This window comes from Achroia grisella, unplaced genomic scaffold (genome assembly GCF_030625045.1).
Source record: "Achroia grisella isolate CSIRO2021 unplaced genomic scaffold, CSIRO_AGI_Agris_v1 utg146, whole genome shotgun sequence".
NCBI classification, from domain to species: domain Eukaryota; kingdom Metazoa; phylum Arthropoda; class Insecta; order Lepidoptera; family Pyralidae; genus Achroia; species Achroia grisella.
In genome coordinates, this window is record NW_026712636.1 from 2,629,299 (window position 1) to 2,649,312 (window position 20,014).

Below are 20,014 nucleotides of genomic sequence, written 5' to 3' on the forward strand. Positions count from 1 at the left end.
ACTCGTTGCAATCATAATATATAAATACTTATATTTGGTCGTTTGTGTCGAGATCAAAAACAGCGAAAACGAATCGCAGGAAAATATATTGCTTTTTAAATGTGAAATATCAATCTGATATCACTTTTATTACATTATAATATCATTTACATAAGTTTCGTAATAGTTTTCGTACTGTGATAATTCTCTAAGTGGAACTCTGATGTCACGTGACATCAAGATATTGGCGCCTTAAATTTGAAGTGATTTCGTTATTATGTACATTTACTTAATTAGTTTTTCTCATATATATCTATAATTAGAGTTATATGAGTACATTACAATATGATATATGATCTTATAAATATGATAGTTCATTACCTGATAATTGTTTTCAGCTTTGAATAAGTAGGTACTAACCTCTATACAAAATTCACATGTATAGATAATAATGTTCAAGTATTGTTCTGTTCTTTCGAGTAATTTCCTTAATCTTTACATAGTATAAAACAAAGTCGGAGTAGTTGTTTGTTCGCTTGTCTTTTAAAATACTCAGCGGATTTTAATGCAGTTTTCAGCAGAGTTATTTAAGAGGAAGGTTTAAATGTATAATATATGCCTGTTATAGTATAGAATAAGGCGATAAATTCATAGATTGGCTAGGTTATAATATGTAATTAAAATAGATTTGCAGGAGATTTCAGTTGTTTAATAATAAGGGAATTAATTTTTATTTAGTTAAAAGTAGGCACCATAGGTATCATTAGCTTTTCTCCTAATCTGTAAGGCTTCCAATGCCCTAAATAAAAAAAAATGTGAAAGCCTGTGTAAAACAAAACGGTTTATGTATGAAACACTGCTTTTTTTTTAAATTTCATACTTTTAGAACCATTACAAGTTGCAACACAAATTCGATTTTATTTCTATTCTCATAAGGGCCCCAATTCCTATAAAAAGTAGATGTCTATAGATCTAAGTACAGTGGTAAGATAACATTCATTGCTAACATATTTGCTGATAATTATTGCTGATAACAAATTACTCAGGTATACATTTTCTATCGCATATAGCGCCAAGACCTTGACATCAACCGTAACATATCTCTACCATTAGGTAATCGAGCACTTCGCAATGTACAATTACAGCTTCAAATCAGTTCTAAACTGTGTCTCCTACACATGGAAAGCGACACGTCAATACATTGCGTTCTATCTAATAGACTTATTACACTATCATATATATTTCGAGTGCTATATTCAGCTAATGCATTATTAATATTAGTGCAAAGTTAATTATTAGATATAATCAACGAGGATAAAAAACGAATGGACAATGTTATAAAACGCAAAAAATGGCTTGGACCATCAGTCTATGGACAATAAAGGCCTAACTTAAAGAATAAAACATTAATAAGGATTTAAATAATTAACATATATTTGGGTTTAGGTACCCAAATATCTAGGACATAAAAAAAATGACATCTTTCCAAATGATTTATGCAAATTTTAATGATGATCGATTAACCCTTTAAGGCGAAAAGGTGAAAGCAACCAACGTATAAAGTTTTTTTACATACTAAAAATGACTCCGCTCAGCATATTGCTATTTCGTCAGCTCTTGGTGACTTAAACGATCGAATGAAAACTACAATTGTGAATAATATAAGGTTTCAAACTAAGCGATTTAAATCGCGGTCAAAAACCAATATTTTTTATAATTTAGGAATACTCTAAATTTTGTGTTTAGTGAGATTATTTATTATCAGCCTTTATTTAAATATCTAAGACATGATACCTACTATATACATATGATAGCGTAATAAGCCCCAAGAAGCTTATAACTAAATGAAGATTGAGGCGTGAAGAAATTGATATTGATTATGCGTACAACCTATATTGTCTCTCGACATTATTAATTTTCGTCATTAATAGAAAAAATTAAATAAATGACATCTTAAATTCTACAATTACATCACTTGTTCCCTAGGTTACATTCTGTGGCATAACAAAATCGTATGCGTTTTCCTAATAGTACATAACTGATAGAAAATAATATTAAATTACAGCAAGTAATCCTTACATAACTAAATTCTAGTACGAGAAGTCTTTCAAATTCCCGTTGATTGGCATCAATTCTGTATTCTTCATTTAGCTTTAAACTTCTTGTTTCTATCACTCGCGTATTGCTTTTATTCATTACGAATTTAGGTTCAACGCGCACTGTAGAAGTGGCACCGAAGAAATTTCGCTAGTCACAAATTCAAATTCACGCACTACTAAAATAACACAACTCGAGTGTTTAGTTATACCGAAAATCTATTAAATTTACGATATTGTTTTCAATTTTGCTAATATCAGTATAAATCTACCAAGTTTATAATTGTTCGCTGCACTAAAATCTAACGAAATATCTAATTAACGAATCATTGCGGACAAAATAATTAGGCCACGCCGCCGTTTAAAGTTTTGTTTTCATAATAACTAGCCTTATTACAAAGTCCTCTCTGACTTTGTTGAATTCGAACGATCGCTTCGTCGCCTCTTCGCTAGTTCGCGTTGATTTCTAATTTTCCGTGGTAATGTCAATTCCAGCCCACCTCGCTCGTCGATGGAAGCGTAGTGAGCCCGAATAAACATTACATAACGTACATAACTTTATATAAATTAGCGTAACGGTGCCGACAAGCGTTAATGCAGCGTGTCTACTCGCGGGTGCCTACGAGTAAGTGCGGTCGCACACCGTTCGGTTCAGTCGGACGATTCGACAACATCCATAGACAGAATGCGCCAAACGGTATCGCATGGAGCAGTGATTCTCAACCACTGTGCTGCGACACTTTTGTGTGCCATGAAACTAAAAGTGTGGCGGCAAATTTATTAACTTGTCCCTTAATAAACGTTCCTTTATTTTTATTTTAATACGCACATTTAAACGTATCTTCTCTTTGTGTGCCGCCAAATTTTGTTAAAATTGTGGCGCAACAAAAAAAGATTGAGTATCACTGACATAGGCAAACGTCGACTGAACCGTTGTGCGACCACCGTGAGTACATTATCAGTGTGAGTATTTACAGCGAGCGCGGCGCTCGGAAACGTTCATCGACCACATGTCACTCGGGGACGGTCCCCGTGGGAGTGCCCCGTGAAGTGAGAGCGCGGCGCAGTGGGCGAGCGCGGTGGCGACGAGCAGTCGGCAGGCACTGGTGGCGCGGGCGCGGCGCCCGGCGCGCTAGTCGGGCGGCGCGCCGGGCGCCGCCGCGCGCTACACGAAGTCGCGCCGCCGCGCCGCCGCGCCGGCCCCGCTCGCTCCGCTCACTCCGCTCACTCCGCTCACTCCGCTCGCGCTGCCCGCGCTCCCCGCGCTGCCCGCGCTTCCGGCGCTGCCCCCCGGGGGGCTGGAGGGCGCGTCGCCCGGCGTCGTCGGCGTTGGAACCTGCGGCGCCGTACCTTTACTGCGCGCCTACAACAATGTTCATTTATGTTATAATCTGTTTTATATACCATTTTTATTGACTATGTTTTTACACTAACTGTATTGTTTTCACGTAAATGCACTTGAAATAATGATAGAATTGAATACAATATATAGGACGGAAGGTGATTGTTAGTAACGTGGACTAATAGTCATTACTAGCAATATACCATATGAGGTTAAACTTCACGTGGTTCCTCTTGGAAACCAGCGTGGTAAATTCCTAGTGAATTTGTTACAATGGGGTAACTGACCTCATGTTCATCTTATCCACCACTGGTACCCCGCTAGCATAAACCATTAGTGCAGACGAAGGCACCATTCCATCATCATGCATAAAAAAATACAATATATAACCTTCGATCGGCGTTTCGTTCTCGTGAGAGCGGCGATGTCAGTGGGCGGGGCGCGCGTCCGCTCACCGTCCTCCCCTCTCGCCGCCCCCGCGCCCGCCGCCGCCCCGCTGGCGCCCTCGGACGTGTCGGCGCCCAGCCGCGCCGCCAGCATCGTCAGCAGCTCCTCCACGCGGCCCAGCTAACAACAAAATATCAGTTATATAAAGGTAGGTATATAAATACTGATAACACTATGAAAAAAATATTTGTCACAATTATAGATTGTCATAGCAATAGAAGCAACTATTTATTACTTATAAGTAAAATACACATACAACCATAAAATGGTTACTACATATTACCTATACATCAAACTGGTAAGTTTATTATTATTATTTTTTTATGTTAAAATTTGAGCGCGTTTGACCGCAATCTCACCTGATGTTAAGTGACGATGTGGTCTAAGCTGTTACACGCAAGCTAATTAAGATAAAGCAAAAATTATGCATTGTACCTAAATATTTTACATGTATGATGAATTTGCCAGTAGGAAAATGCAAGTGTGTAACAAACAACAACCTTATGTTGAAGACGTTGTACTTCGTTTCGGACATCTCTACGTAATTCTGCTAACGCGGCGTCATGTAAAGCAGCTGTAGATGTAGCGACAGGAGCGGGCGGAGGCTGCAGGGCGGGGGTGGTGGTGGGCGGTCGCCGCTCCTCCAGCTCCTCCTCGATGGTGTCCTGTCGCCCGCTGCCCACGCCAAGCGCACTCGCTGACCGGGTTTTCGCAAAAGACGCCTAAAACACAATATTTGAATAAATAGTAGGTTTCCTTAGTATCCCGTATTTTACTAAGTATCATACAGAAGCATAACGAAATAAGCCCATTATTGAATCATAAAATAATAATTTAATTAATATATATGTATATATTTCAACAAATTAATTAATTATTTATTACTGTAATTTTATTCGCTTCCTACTTTATAATCTCGATTTATATTGCCTTTATATGTCGTGATGTTGAATTTAAAATTATTATTCTGTTATTTGTGAAACCCTGTCAGTAGCATGATTTATAAATTTTGTCAAAATAAATATACAGATAAATTCTATAAATAAATAAGAGAATATACAACAAGATAGAAGAATATACTTATACTACAGGATTGTTTAATAGTAGGAAAAATATATGGATACCTTCAGAGCGAGGACAGAAACGTGAGGAGTGACAGCAGATGCTGTGCTAGCTTCGGACGGGGGGGCGGCGATGGCAGGAGCGGGCCGGTCGCGAGTGCTGAGACTGCGCGCGAACGGGGCCCGCGGCGCATCTCCTCCACCGCCCCCGCTCGCGTCCAGTGACCCCCCGCCCGCCAACAGTCGCCCCCACTTGCCGCGCGCAGCCGCTCCTCCGCCGGTGGACGGCGCGGGCGTGGGGGCCGCAACGGGGGCCGGGGCCGGCGCAGTGCCCGCGGCGGCGGCAGTCTCCCCGCGCTCGGGGTCGGCGGGGGCGGCCCCCAGCGCAGGGGACGCGGATGCCGCACGCGCCGGGGCCGGCCCCGGGGCTGCAGCGACGCTGCGCTCGCGACGGAAACGCGAAAAGATCTTTCGAACTAAATGATCCTGGGCTTGTTCCAGTTGTGGTTCCCGCTTCCTTCGCTCCATTAACTCTCTTTCTCGCCTCACATCTGCAACCTGTGAAAATTAAGGGTGCCTTAGTTGCGCTGGAGTAAAATATTATTAGAATTAATAGACAATTATTTTATTTAAACATTTATGCAGAGTTACCAAGATAGTTAAAACGTTTATTACTACTTTTTAAGAAAAATTTTAAAATGACTACTTAATAAATATTGTATGGAATATTATAATGAGCTAGTCATAACTTTAGACACCCCAAACTTAGCACTTTACTAAGCAGAGTAATGTTATTTGGTTGATTACGAGATACTATGCCGCATAATTCGTGTGGCTATAGTGTTGAAATATTGTTATAATAACAACTATAATTTGAATACGAACCTTGCGAAATATTAATCGGTGTCGAAGATTGTATGTAAGGGTGAGATTTCGCGCAAAACTGTTAGCGAAAGCTTGATAAAAATCAAGCACTTCTAGTAACCGGTCGCGCTTTATTGTGTGCAAATCACAGTAGGTTAGTGCTCGAACGTTAGCCGCCGATTGACCAACCGCGCTGTCCTTCCAGAAGGAATCGCCGAAGACGTCGCCTTTGCCTGCGGTGAACAAGTTATTACATATATACGGGTACTACATGTTCTGCATAAGGTAAGTAAATTATGTCCCAAGTTGGGCGCCAATACAAAAAATTTACTAATAGCTGGTGTTATTTCTCAGGCATTGCCATTCCAGACAACTACGATGTCGTGCCTCTTATCCTGTAATTTCACTGCCTTATTACCCTTGTGGAGTACCGAGTAGCGCGCGGTCAAACGTGACGTCATCGCTAGCGGTTGCGGAGGCAGCGTATCTGAGAGAGCCTCACCGACGCGCAGTAGTCGTCCACACGTCTCTTGCGCCGCTACTGTGATTAATCGTTTCGCGTGACCTACATTATACATATATAGCGATCCAAACATTGTTATAAAATCTATCTTTCCGTTCTGTTATATATACATGTGTGTTAACCTTTTTTCTTCAGTGATCTATGTACTTTATCTAATTTCTAATATACATCTTAAAACTATCAGATTGTTACATTGTACAAAGAGCCACCTAAGTCTCTTCAATATCAAAAGAATCCATTACACTGCATAGTCCTAATCATTTTACACAAAAAGATTGTATATATTTACCTAATATAGCAACGACTTCATCATCCTGTATGACCTCTAGACTCCCGGTGACGATGAAGCAGAGCGAATCGATGGACTCGCCGGTGTGGTACAGCAAGTCTCCAGGCGCCGAGTGCGACATTTGAAAGTGCATGGCGAGCGCCCGCAAACAGCCATCCGACGCGAGTCGAAACGCCGGATGCTCGTTGAACACCTTGCGGTTGAGATGCACGCAGATGTCCGCTTTCATATCTTTGGGACAGTAGTTCAGCACCTGCCGAGGTATATAATATATAAGAATCCAGGACAATTCACAGAGCATCATCTAGTCCCAAGTTAAGCTTTTATTACGGGTACTAGACAATTGATAGATATATTTAAATGTATACGTAATATACTTAAATAACTCCCATACTGATACAAATAATTATGAATGCAATTATTTGCATAATGCAAGATATAGAACTCGCGACGATCGGAAGTAAGGCTGTGTGTCAAACTGCTAGACTACCGATGCCATCGAAGTGGTCTCATCCAATACACGCTAAAATCACCCGATTTCAACTACAGAAGTATGGATATACTGTACATAGCCGTCTTTTATAATAATTAGAACAAATACCTACCAGAGTGATCGCCGCCCTGTTCAATTGACAGAATCTCGAGACTATACGAATATATGTATAAAAAAAAACAGTATTTCTAGTGACTGTGAATAGATTTAAAGGTGATGCGAAACCTAAAAAGAGATGGGCGGACTGTGCGACTGTGTGGAAGGTGAAATATAAAGAAGGTGAACTGAAAATGAAATAGATATAGTGTAAGAGAGTAGCATAGTTTAGCTGAACTCAAATTATATGGAAAGAGTTGGAAAATGATGGTAATGATGACCACTACTTTTACTTCCTCCATACCTTATCTGTGTCGAGCCCTTTAGTCATAGCCCATGTGGAAACAACATAGTCCATTACGCGTTCACTAAGTGCCTTAGGCACTTCGTGCAGCTTCATGAATTCGCGCACATTGTTGAGCATGTCGTGATACTTTGCGGTTGCCGAGGTCATCTGCTGGATGATGGTTGTCACGTGGCCGAATATCGTTGCGTAAAGTAGAGCTGTGGAGTCATAATGGTTAGGGGCAATTGTCCATTTTGCTACTACAACTAGTACTAGTTGTACTACATATTATACCTGTATAGGTAGGTGCATTACATAGCTACTCAAGTTGCCAACATGAACAGAACTCGACAGATACCTCGGTGTGTTTATACAGATCTTGTCATTTACATACCGCTCATTTTTTTCTATAAATGTCATTTTGCATTTTTCATTAAGAATAGGCGGCTTGTAAACGAAATTTATGACCACACAGGTGACTCACGCGATACGACACTTCGTGGGCTTGCACAAGGACGATAAGATGGGGAAATGAAGAGAAGGTAGTTCGGGAATAGGATAACTAAATATTTTAAACGTAAATTTGCATCAACACTTTGCACACAGTGGACGATACAAAACGAGAAAGTGGCGAACAATAAAACAATGGTGACTTGTTAGAAGGACAGAGGGATGCAGTAAGGAGGGCGCGGCCCCCGCCACAGGGAAGCCTGCGCGGGGGTCGCGCCAGTGCTCCGGCTAATAACAGAAGAATTCCGGCACCTGCCACAATCATCATGCAGATGGTGAAGATCTTCTCGTTATCGGTCTCGGCGGCGACGTTGCCGAAGCCCACAGAGGTCATGCAGGTCATGGTGAAGTAGAGCGCGGTCACGTACATGGTCTTGCGAGAAGGCCCATTGACGAGTTCTGGCCCGTCTGACTCGTTAGACCACACGTAAGAGTACGGAGTCTGAGTCACGTTGGCTAATTTCCAAAGCCAGGAGTACTGGAGCCCTGAGTCGGCGTCCGATCGGCCGATGCTGTACCACACGCAGGCGAGCCAGTGTGCCACCAGCATGTAGAAGCAGAGTAGCAGGATGAGCATAGCAGCGCCGTACTCGAGGTATCGATCCAATTTGCGTACCACTCGGCCCAGTCGTAGTAGCCGGACTACCTTCAACGCGCTGAATAGACTCCCGATGCCCTGTGCGGAAACGTAAAGAACTTGTGTAATGCATGCTCAATAATTCTTTTTATAATCAACTATGGACCTATACTTACATCTTCGTCGTGGTCAAACGCGTTGAAAACATCATAAGGCAAACAAGACAGTAGGTCTATAAGGAACCATGATTTGAAGTAATTCTTTCGTATAACTTTGGGATCGCTGACCACCTCACCACCAGGGCCGACAAACGTTGTGTGGAAGTTGAGTACGATATCAATAAAGAATACGACGTCCACAATGGAATCTATGACGAGCAACGAGACATCCTCGCTGGTCTTGTTCTTGAAGGCGACGTTGTATGGCACCATGATGGCGGTATAGAAGGTGAGGCACAGTATAATCCAGTCCCAGATGGCTTTGAATGCGCAGTAGTGTAACAGGATGTGTGGTGGTGTCTTCGGAGCTTCTTGTCTATACTGAGGCAGCACGTCTCCTGATAGTGACATTACCTGACGAAACACAGAATACTTTATCATAAAATACAAACATCAAATCAGTTAATCCATATGACAAGGTGAAAGAAATCTTCCATTGATTAACCGACCAATACAGAACACAATTGTATAAAATAATAATAATTTAATGCTGTCAATGAAATTGCATAAAAGTATATATATATACATTAACAGGGTACTTTATTAAATGCGGCAAAAGGACCCGGTTCAGCGTATGCCGACAGGATGCTCCTATACGACGCTGTTTGTCAACCAGATGCTTTCTCTCAAACTTGAATATAATACAAATTGGGCTAGCAGTGATGATAATTATAATATTAACTGTGGTATAACCAGAGTACCAATAAATAAACTTACATGATTTATAATTTTTTTGTGTGTAATATATATATTTTTTTTCTCTCAAGAGGGGAATATCTATGGGACACAGTCACCTAGATACATAAAATAATAATTGCATTTAATAATGTCTAGTAAGACAAATTCAATATTGTCTACTCTATCTAAACTGTGTCACCCCACCTTACATTTTCCTACTTTTATTTAGTATATAAGATCATTATTTCTATGTACACATTGTCAGTTTATCATCATCTGTAATATACATCGTCTCGACCAGCAACATAGTATCATTTACCCGCAACATAGACTTTAAGAAGACCTCATTCTTTAGGCATCATTACATAGTATAAAATAAAGTCGCTGTCGCTGTCTGTCCGTCCCTATGTATGCTTAATTCTTTAATACTACGCATTGGATTTTGAAGCGGTTTTTTTAATAGATAGAGTGATTCAAGAGGAAGGTTTATATATATAATACATATACACCCGTGCGAAGCCGCGCCGAGTAGCTAGTCTTAGAATATTTGACGAAAAATTCTGATGCATAAATACGTAAATTTTCTTCACAATTCATATAAAAAATTTAAAACGTACAATAAAGTAACATAATAAGAAGTAGTATAAATTCTTCGACCTGTGTTAAATAAGGGCACTCTATTATATTAAACAATTCTTTATAACACAATCCACGATACAGAACTCGATACAAGGTTTAATCATACTTTTACGTTGTCTTCAGTGTCAACGTCTGTTTTGGGATGACACAGTATTCATCCTCAACCACTGCTCCCTATCTGCATCACATCTGACCATTCTCCTTTTATGCTTATTATTAATTCTCCTTACATACATAGTCCATCCATCTTTTTTCGTTTATCCCCGTTAATATTTAGACTACTTTCTTTAAAACATGGTCCTCGTTCCTCATCTTGACATGCCCATACCAAGATATACTAAGTAATAGATATATATACATATAAGGTGCTATTTATAATATATATAGTGTAGTGTGTGTTTACATGCGGTGCGTTGGTACTGACATGCGCGAGGTGGCTCTGCCGCTGCGGTTCCTTCAGCGCAGGCAGAGCGGACACCAGCACAGAGCGAGATCGGGTCACGCTGCGTGCCAGCTTCGCAAACTTTGACAGCCCTGCAAGTAGCACATAATTTTAGGTCTTATTGTAAATGTTAAAGTAACTCGGTTCAGTATCTCTGTCTGTCGTGTTTTCACGTCACAACTACTGAATCGATTTATATGAAATTTGGTGGTTATGGATTTTAGGTCTACACTATCAAGTGTAGACCTAAAATCATTATTATTATTTCCTTTATTTGATCAAGTTATTTCACGTGGTCGAAGCCACTGAAGTTTAGATTCCTTATGTAGAAATTTATAAAGCAATTACACAGTTTAAACATAGTTCTTAGGCTAAGTTTATAGAGTAGACTGACCTCCTTTTGGGTCGTCTGCATCGATGGGCTGCTTGAGGGCGGTGATGTCGCGGAAGGTCAGCAGGAAAAGCACGACCAGTTCGCGTTCGTTGCGGATCGGCGCCACGTGCACCAACAGCCATAACGGTGTGCCTGCAAACACATGTCACTTACAACAAACGACCGTAGCTTCCCATGGACCTCCAATTTTTGTTCAGTATTCAATATGTTAGGAACTACTAAAGTAGTTGAAATTATTGTCACCGATATTGGTTTTAAAATGTAGATGATGAATAAGAAAGAATTCTTCGTAATTCACTGTCTACGAGGATAAAGGTTTTAAAGGTTTTTATAATGAAACGACATTTAGGAGACATTTTGACATACTTCGTACCACTCCTAAAAACAAATAGGTACATATGTATTTCATAATTCTTCGTAATTCACCCCGTTAGAGGAGCATGGTATTTGATGCTCTTGGTAGTCTCTTTAAATGGACTTTCTTATCTTGGTCTGTGTAAGATCTATTTTGGATCTTATCTTGGTCTACGTAGGGTTTATTTTGGAGTCCAATCTCAATTTCGATTTCAATCGAATCCAGTTTTTTGTCCTTTTAAAACGTAATCAAGACTAAACTAAATAAATCGATAACAAGGTATAATTTAAGAGTATAAAAATGTACGGACAGCACAAAATAATGCCATTCATTGAATTGACTTTAATTGCTGGAGTAAACACACAGACTGTTTTCACGTCCAACCTTTCATCCTCCACTGGTGACGAGCCAGCATATAGGTGGGAGCACCAATTCATTAGTAAAAGAAATATGAGGGATGCCATAAATTAATCCTTACTACAAATTATTATAAATAAAGTAACTCTGTCTGTCTGTCTTTTGTGTCTATCTTTCGCCCTTTCACACCAAAACCTCCGAACTGATTTAAACGATACTGAGAAAGAACATAGACACTTTTTTATGCGAAAGGTTGCATGGAAGTATCGTCATTCTTAAAACTAAAAGCTTGAAACTAATATTTTTAGGCTCTTAATTCATTATTAGATTTAAAATTAAAATTTTACTCAATTTTTTTTAAATTTGTATAAAAAATTATCGTTTATTCTAAGCACGGGCACAGCTAAAATATAAATATAAGAAGCTGATTATACAGTTTCGGGACTGCAATATTCCGATTGTAGAACAACGGAAATAATACAACATTGGAGGTCACTGTGGTGGATTTAATCGGACGGGGCGATACGGGGGTGGGGGCGAGAACGGCGATATTAAAGGCACGCCACACCTGACGCGGCCTCGAAGGTAGCCTCGACTAGAGATGGGACATTCTCATTAAAATCGTTTATACGAAAATAATCGATTTTTTACCGGTATTATCATCGGTATTATTATTATCAGTGTCTTTATTTTTTTTAAGTCTGTTCCTTTTATATTGTAAGCGTGTTAGTTGGCCGTAAAAACTAGAGTTTAGATATTTTGCCCTTGTTTATCAGATGAAAAAAAAATCATTTGAGAATAAAAAATAATTAATATATTAATTAATTCGATTCTAAATATTTGTATCGATATGTTTAAACGATGTTTCCATCGATTTTATTATTTCACATCCCTAGCCTCATGCGCGGTGCATCGGACAATTTGTACGTTCCATCTTATTCGATTGGATAAAAACACTCTTATTTTTTGTGATCGCAAGCCAAAAGAATAACAATTCAATTCAATTCACGAACTCAGTAGTGTAGCGGTACAGCATTTTGTCACACTTTCCGTTGGTTACGGGTTCAATATCCGAGCATGGCAAAAATTTATTACATTAAACATTTATTGTATATACATGAGAGTATTTTACTTTATTTGTGTGTATTTCTATATATATAAGGTATGTATGTTTTTTATGTATGTATTTACAAATAATATTCTTAAAAATAATATTCTTCTTTTCGTATCTATGGCCCATAGTACTACGTCTACCTCTGCATACGTTCGTTAGAGCTTATCTGCGGTTAATAAATACTCACAATCTGAATCTTAAACTTAAACTTAATATAAAAAATGAACATCTAAATATATATAACTCAAAGTTGACTGACGTAGTGATCTATCAACGCACAGCCCAAACTACTGGACGGATCGGGCTGAAATTTGGCATGCAGGTAGATGTTATGACATAGGCATCCGCTAAGAAAGGATTTTGATTAATTCTACCCCTAAAGGAATAAAATAGGGGATGACGGTGTACATGAAACTTTGTCAATTTTAAACCGATCGGGCTGAGATTTTGCATGCATAAAGCTACTATGACGTAGGCATCCCCTAAGAAAGGATTTTGATTAATTCCACCCCTAAGGGGGTGGGGGGGGATACATTAACGCGAGCGATGCCGCGGGCAAAAGCTAGTAAACAATAAAAGACACACAAAACAAAAACAGTACTCATATTTACCAAAAAATAGAAGAAAAAGTGATTTTACTATAATCTTTAAGTGAGATATAAAAAAGTTACGTGTGTGTGTATGTGTGTAACTTAAACCTCAACTCAAAAACCCTAATGGGCCGAACACCGACATGAATTATATTACGACGTATTCCAAAACTCATTCATAAAATAATAACAATAAATAACCCTGGACAATTAACAGAGCGCTATCTGGAATTACCCTTAAATAAATTCAAAACATCTGTTAAATCATATTTACTGAGCAAAGCTTATTTATTACTCACTAAACGATTACTTGAATGACGAGCGTGCATAGCAATAGTTGTTTATGCACGGGATTTTCAATTGATCTTAGATATATATATCTATGAGTATTTATTTAAAAAAAAAGACTAATAGAGTCTTGCCAGTTCGTCTCAATTGAATCCGTCTACTGAACTGGACGGTAGGGAAAAATATAATATAAAAAAATTGACGTTCATAAACGGCTAAAATGTCCTACATGAATAAATTACTTTTGAATTTGAATTTTAATATATTTCTCAGACACATTTCTAGGCATATCTATCTTTGTGATATCTCTACTTGGCTGTATATATAAATCAATTTAATTACACTGTAAAAGAGGCAAATTGCAAGCAATACTCGGGGGATATACTCCAACCGCTTCAATTAGCTACCACGGTCGGTTTATGTGCTGCGGGCCACCGTCGTCGCTGACATGACGCTAATCAGCCCGACACTGTATTCACCATTACAGAAGGTCCAATCAACCACCTACCCTGCCACGGGATATTGCCACCTAAATTTGTTTGACGTCACACCTGAATGGTGCAACTTGAATGAGAAGCAGACATATTTTATGTTTGGTCTGGACAGTTATTGCCGTTATTTGCTAAAATTAACCCAGCGGCTTGATTGTAGAATGTTTTTGGTTGCAGACGTGTCGTTTTTTAAACGTTAATTATTCGCAAGACTGCATCTTTGTTAGTCAGAATGCCCTTATATCGGGCTACTCGAACAAATACTCCAATAGACTATTGGTATTTAGTAACAACATATGCATGATGACTAAGGCCCTCACAGGACACAAAATACACATTGAACAAACATATGGCAAACGCTGGGCGAACACTGGTAGTTAATACATAAATACACATAAATACCCATGCATAAGATTTTGTACAACGTATACAGCGGTAAATTAATGGTTCACCTGCAATACTCCAATAGACTATTGGTATTGAGTAACAACATATGCATGATGACTAGGGCCCTCACAGAGCACAAAATACACATTGAACAAACATATGGCGAACCTAGTCCTGTGCACAAAATAAATCTGCAAATTTTGCCAAACTGAAGAGGAAACGTCACTATACATCCTATGTGGTTGTAGCCCACTCATGCATAAACGAAATATATCCTTTGGAAAATTTACACACTATCCTAAGAAGATGAAAATGGCGAGCGCAATAGATCTATATAAGACGCAGTGCTAACAGGTCCAAGCACCTGACAATAAAAAAAATAGTCAGAGTGAGAGGATCAACGTCAACATCATGGTATCCTGATGTTTAGAGGACTTTATACATCTAAATAAACAGCTTGCATATCAGTTAATAACTTTGTTACATTGTTTATTCAATGCAAGGATATTTTATTAGTAGTAAAACTGATACTTTTATACCTTAATATTTTTAAATAATTAATAAAAAAAAATATATGCATATGTCGGCGGCATATGTCTCAGGTAGATACCTATCTATACTTACCCAACATTATATACACAACGTTGATTTGAAACTTTTTACTGTATACCTAAATAAAAAACAAACATATAGTCACGACTATTATCCCGATTGGGGTTGTTCAAGTTATTGCGGTAATATAAAATTCTAATTCAAATTCAAAAATCATTTATTCATGTAGGACATTTTAGCCGCTTATGAATGTTAAATTTTAACATTCTAAATTTATTTTTTTTCCTACAGTCCGTAAACTCAAATGACTATAAATAATACAATTTGTGTTACAATACTAAAATTCAAATTATACGTTACATTATTTAGATCCGAGGAATGAGTTCACTGACCCCTGTCTATACAATGTCACTTCTCCTAACATTATCCTTAGGGGTCTTATGAAAATCCTCTAAGGATATTAGCAGTAGCATGCATATGATATAAAACTTACGATTCTTCTTATAGAGAAGTATCTCGAACTGGTCAGCGAGGTGATGGTCCAGCGCTCGGTCCACTCGCTCCACCGCCTCCTTCTCCGTCAGCTCGCCGTACATCCAGGTGCACCTGCATAGCAATAAAAAAAATGCTACTGTAAAATATATAGTAAAATTTCCCAGAGGTAGACTGTAAAAAGTGGTCTACTTAAATACTTAAACATTACACACACTACCCATGTATTTGAGACACACGCAAATATGCTCTTTTGGTAATTGTTAAATCTAAATATATTATTATATAACTCAAAGATGACTGACGTAGTTGTCTATCAACGCACAGCCCAAACCACTGGACGGATCGGGCTGAAATTTGGCATGCAGGTACATATTATGACGTAGGCATCCGCTAAGAAAGGATTTTGATTAATTCTACCCCCAAAGGGATAAAAAAGGGGATAAATTATCGCGAGCGAAGCCGCGGGCAAAAGCTAGTATAATATATATCTTTCTTATTGCAGGTTCAAAGATCTTTTTGTGTTTTTTATTATGATCGAAATTTGACCACTGGGCGACCACTGGTAGTTAATAATATAAATACCCATGCATAAGATTTTGTACAACGTATACAGCGGTAAATAAATAGTTTAATGGTTCACCTGCAAGACTTCTGCATGACTTCAGCCCGGTTGTACCCGCTCATCTTGCAGAAGGTCTCGTTACAGTACACGATGGGGTAGTCCACGATCTGCGCGTTCGCCAACAGAAAGCTGCTGTCTGCTGTAAATAACCAGAAAAGGGTAAATATCGCTACCCGCACACTTAGATGCGAAGTGCTTCAGTTGTCTAGCCATTTAGCACATAGGCTTACTTCCTGCAGTTTGAGTGAATAGTAGGGACGCAGCTATAGTATATGTGAGAAAGAGAAAGTAGGATTATGTCTCTAGCGCGCACTGCTGGCATCATGCGGCCATTACACTGTATCCGGCGACTGAGAACAGTGATGTGTGTCTAAAGGCCGACGATTAGGAGAACATTTTATAATAATAATAGCAATATTAACTTATTTTTCATACAAATTTAATTGTTCTCTGGTAAACTAATTAGAAACCTATATTTTAGATACCAATTCCCTCCTCTTACATTTTACAATTATTGAATAATATAGAATATTTGTCTTCCTAATTATTGCTCTTAGTAGAGCAACGCATACCGAAAATTAATTTAGGATTTCTCTATGTTATTGCAGAAAGATAGCATAAAGTTCTTTCGTTATAACTTTATTTATGAAAATTCGACCAAATACCGAATACAAGCCGAAGATTCGATAGTACCTACTGCGGATTAATGACGGTATTTTTATATAAACTTCTAAATAATAATTTGTAAATAAATTGTCCACATAAAATATAATTAAAATACCAGTACTAAATAGGCCTGTTTATTTTCTTTGCTCGAAGAAACCTGCCACTTACAATAAAACGTTCGAAGAAGTTAATACCGTTATTTTGATTTCATCCTATTAATTTTATATTTATTTTAGGTATTATAGGATTAATAAACTTTATGTTAATTGTAAAATAAATATTAATAGAATTTGGAAATTAAAATGTGACTATAAAGGAATAATATTATAACCATCAAATTTTAGAACGTAATATGAGCACGCACTAATGTACGACCTTTGCGTCACTATTCGCACGTAACACGTCACCGGTTGTATTGGCGGATTTTGTAGAAACTGAACGAATGTTAACGTTGACATCTTAGTACTCCGGAATAGCAACGCATCAAGAGTATTACGGGCGTCATGATAATGTGATGCCCTTGCTGTTCAAGTATAGAGACCACGCTTACGATTTATCATCAGAACCTGTCAACTAGTTTCCCATTCTAGTTTTTTTTTCGGATTACTCCAATGTTGTTGCCCGCAGCGGACCGTTACAACTTTATCAGACGATAGGAATCAGGTACAGATGGCACTCATAACCCCCGAAAGGACTTATGAAGCGACTGAAAGACAATTCCCGCCTGACAGATACGACTTTAGTTTGAAGGCGCAGCTAGGGCTCCGGGTTAAACGCAGTGGCGTTTCCTCTTCAGCTTAGCAAACCAACCAAGTGTGTAGTGACACATCCTATGTGGTTGGAGCCCACTCATGCATAAACAAAATATCTCCTTTGGAAAGTATACACTCTATCCTGAGAAGATAAAAACCCTCGCTCCTAAGAATATCCTTCCTTAGGTAGCGAACTCTGAAAAAGGGCGAGTATAATAGATCTATGCAGGTCGCAGTGCTCACCTGACAATACTCCATAAATAAAAAAATTGGTGTTCGATCCTTGGTTCAGGCCATTGTAATTTCGATCTCCGTTTGGATCGATCGAGGGGGGAACATCCTAGTTACATAAAAATGGGTTCAAGGAAGCGATACTGACGTTGGGAGGAGGACCGGCGTATGATGTTCTCCAGGAAGGTGTTCTGCGGGGCCACAAGCCCCCTGCGGCCGCCCGGCATGCCGCCGCCCCCCGCCGCCCGCCCGCGTCGTCTTTCGCCGCCGCTCAGCTGGCCGCGCCCGCCGCCCGCATGCCTCACCTGGTGGCACGTCGCGGACGTCGCGCCCCCCTGTAACCAAACATCATCATCACTGAAAATCAGCGTCGTGGCTGTATTCATGGCATAACCAACAAACTTATGGCAAACCTAGACCTGTGCACAACAAAAATCCGCAGATTTTGCCAAACTGAAGAGGAAACGCCACTACACATTCTATGTGGTTGTAGCCTACTCATGCATAAACGTAATATCTCCTTTGGAAAGTTTACACTCTATCCTGAGGAATTAAAAACTATCGCTCTTAAGATTATCCTTCAATTGTTGTTCCTGACGGGTCTAGGTAGCGAACTCTGAAAAAGGGCGAGCACAATAGATCTATGTAGGTCGCAGTGCTACAGATCCAAGCACTTTACAATAACCCAATCAACCCAATATTTTTTTTTTACTGGATGATAATGGTTCCTGCGCTAATGGTATACACTGGCGAAGCACCAGGATGATAAGATGAGCTTGAGATTAGGTCAGTTGACCTTTGGATAAATTCCTCGAGAATTTATCGCGATGGATTCCAAGGGAAAACGCGTGGACGCGTGGTGGTCAACCTGACTTGATACATTTATATTTGGTACCCCTTTGTCAAAATTGCAATAGCATATGCTGGAGGTCATTCTATTCTCCCTAATTTTGATTTTAAAAATGAATCTCTATTTTTGTAAATATGTACAAGCACATTTGAAAAGAATAAGAGCTGAATTTATTGTCAGTTCTTCTTAGCTCGAATACACTCCGAACTGACGGCAGTTTTTGACATATCATAAGAATCTGTAATAGACCTACATGAATATTTGATATAATTTCGTACTATCATCGAAAACGAATGCAGCTTAGCAGCGACTTCACAAAGTATATTACCTACGGTATATCTAATTATTATATTGCTAATTAAGCAATTCTACATGGTAACGAAGTATCGATCACAATGTCCTTCCAATACAAAGGTATTACATACACGTAATCGTAGTATAAAGATATACTTATCAATCTGATAATAGTTAAATAGTAATACTGTTAGTTACTTCAATATCATACTTTACTTGACTACATAAAGATCATATACAAAAACAACTATCTAAAATCTCATCAAATCAAAAATCATTTATTCAGTAGGATATTTTTTTTTGTTTTATAAACTTTTTCCCTACCGTCCAGTTCAGTATACAGATTCAATTGAGAAGAACTAGCAAGAAATTAAACTGAATTTCATCGTAGTTTTATTTTAAAAGACATTTATTTACATTGAATACTTATATAGGTGTCTATGTCTAATATTAAATGAAAATCCCGTGCATGTACAACTATTGCCATGCACTCTCGTCGTTCTAGTAATCGTTTCGTGAGTAATAAATAGACTTTGCTCAGTAAATATGATTTAACAGATGTCTTGAACTTATTTAAAGGTATCTTTTGGTATGTTATTGTAAATTTTTATACCCATTTCTATAAAAAACTTTATCTCAATATCGGAAAATATACCCATATTTACCGATTGGGATCTTCAGCAAGTCCTGTAAGAGTATTCCCATACAAAAATCTAGAAAATGAATGAACTTAGTAAATGAACGATTGGGTATCCAACCCGTCAGAGTCTCTGTGGGGCCTTCCCCATTTGAGTTTTGGATTGTTAGTAATGTGGACTGATGATACCATTGCTGGAAACCATCGTAATAAATTCACTATGAATTTATCCAATGGCCAACTGACCTGATCTCATACTAATCCTATCATCTTCCACTGGTGCTCCGCCCGTGTAAACCGCTATTGCAGGCGCGTGCACCATTCCATTATCATCCATTGGGGCGGAAGGAGATTGTTAGTGATGTGGATTAATAACCCCATTGCTAGCAATGTACCATG

General features: G+C 38.8%; 1 protein-coding gene across 1 annotated transcript; it reads right to left on the minus strand.

The window, feature by feature from the left end:
• Positions 1 to 3,240: 3,240 nt before the first annotated feature.
• LOC131855545 (potassium voltage-gated channel protein eag) lies at positions 3,241 to 18,061 on the minus strand. The gene is made up of 14 exons (XM_059206820.1): positions 17,983 to 18,061; positions 16,204 to 16,324; positions 15,562 to 15,674; positions 10,935 to 11,066; positions 10,523 to 10,632; positions 8,740 to 9,135; positions 8,239 to 8,662; positions 7,495 to 7,694; positions 6,602 to 6,854; positions 5,811 to 6,022; positions 4,989 to 5,483; positions 4,365 to 4,586; positions 3,808 to 3,984; positions 3,241 to 3,438 (listed from the first exon to the last, which is right to left on the minus strand). Exons 1-14 carry the CDS (start codon positions 18,059 to 18,061, stop codon positions 3,241 to 3,243), a joined length of 3,132 nt encoding a protein of 1,043 aa, XP_059062803.1.
• Between the last annotated feature and the right edge of the window lie 1,953 nt (positions 18,062 to 20,014).

What these genes read in the sequence shown, in the direction of transcription:
- LOC131855545 (XM_059206820.1), bottom strand. Translation starts at nt 18,061, where the DNA reads ATGCCGGGCGGCCGCAGGGGGCTTGTGGCCCCGCAGAACACCTTCCTG. An exon ending in GGCAGAGCCACCTCGCGCAT is followed by an intron (nt 9,136 to 10,522) that starts GTCAGTACCAAC and finishes GTGTTTCGTCAG; the next exon opens with GTAATGTCACTATCAGGAGA. An exon ending in GAACGAAACGCCGATCGAAG is followed by an intron (nt 3,439 to 3,807) that starts GTTATATATTGT and finishes ACATTGTTGTAG; the next exon opens with GCGCGCAGTAAAGGTACGGC.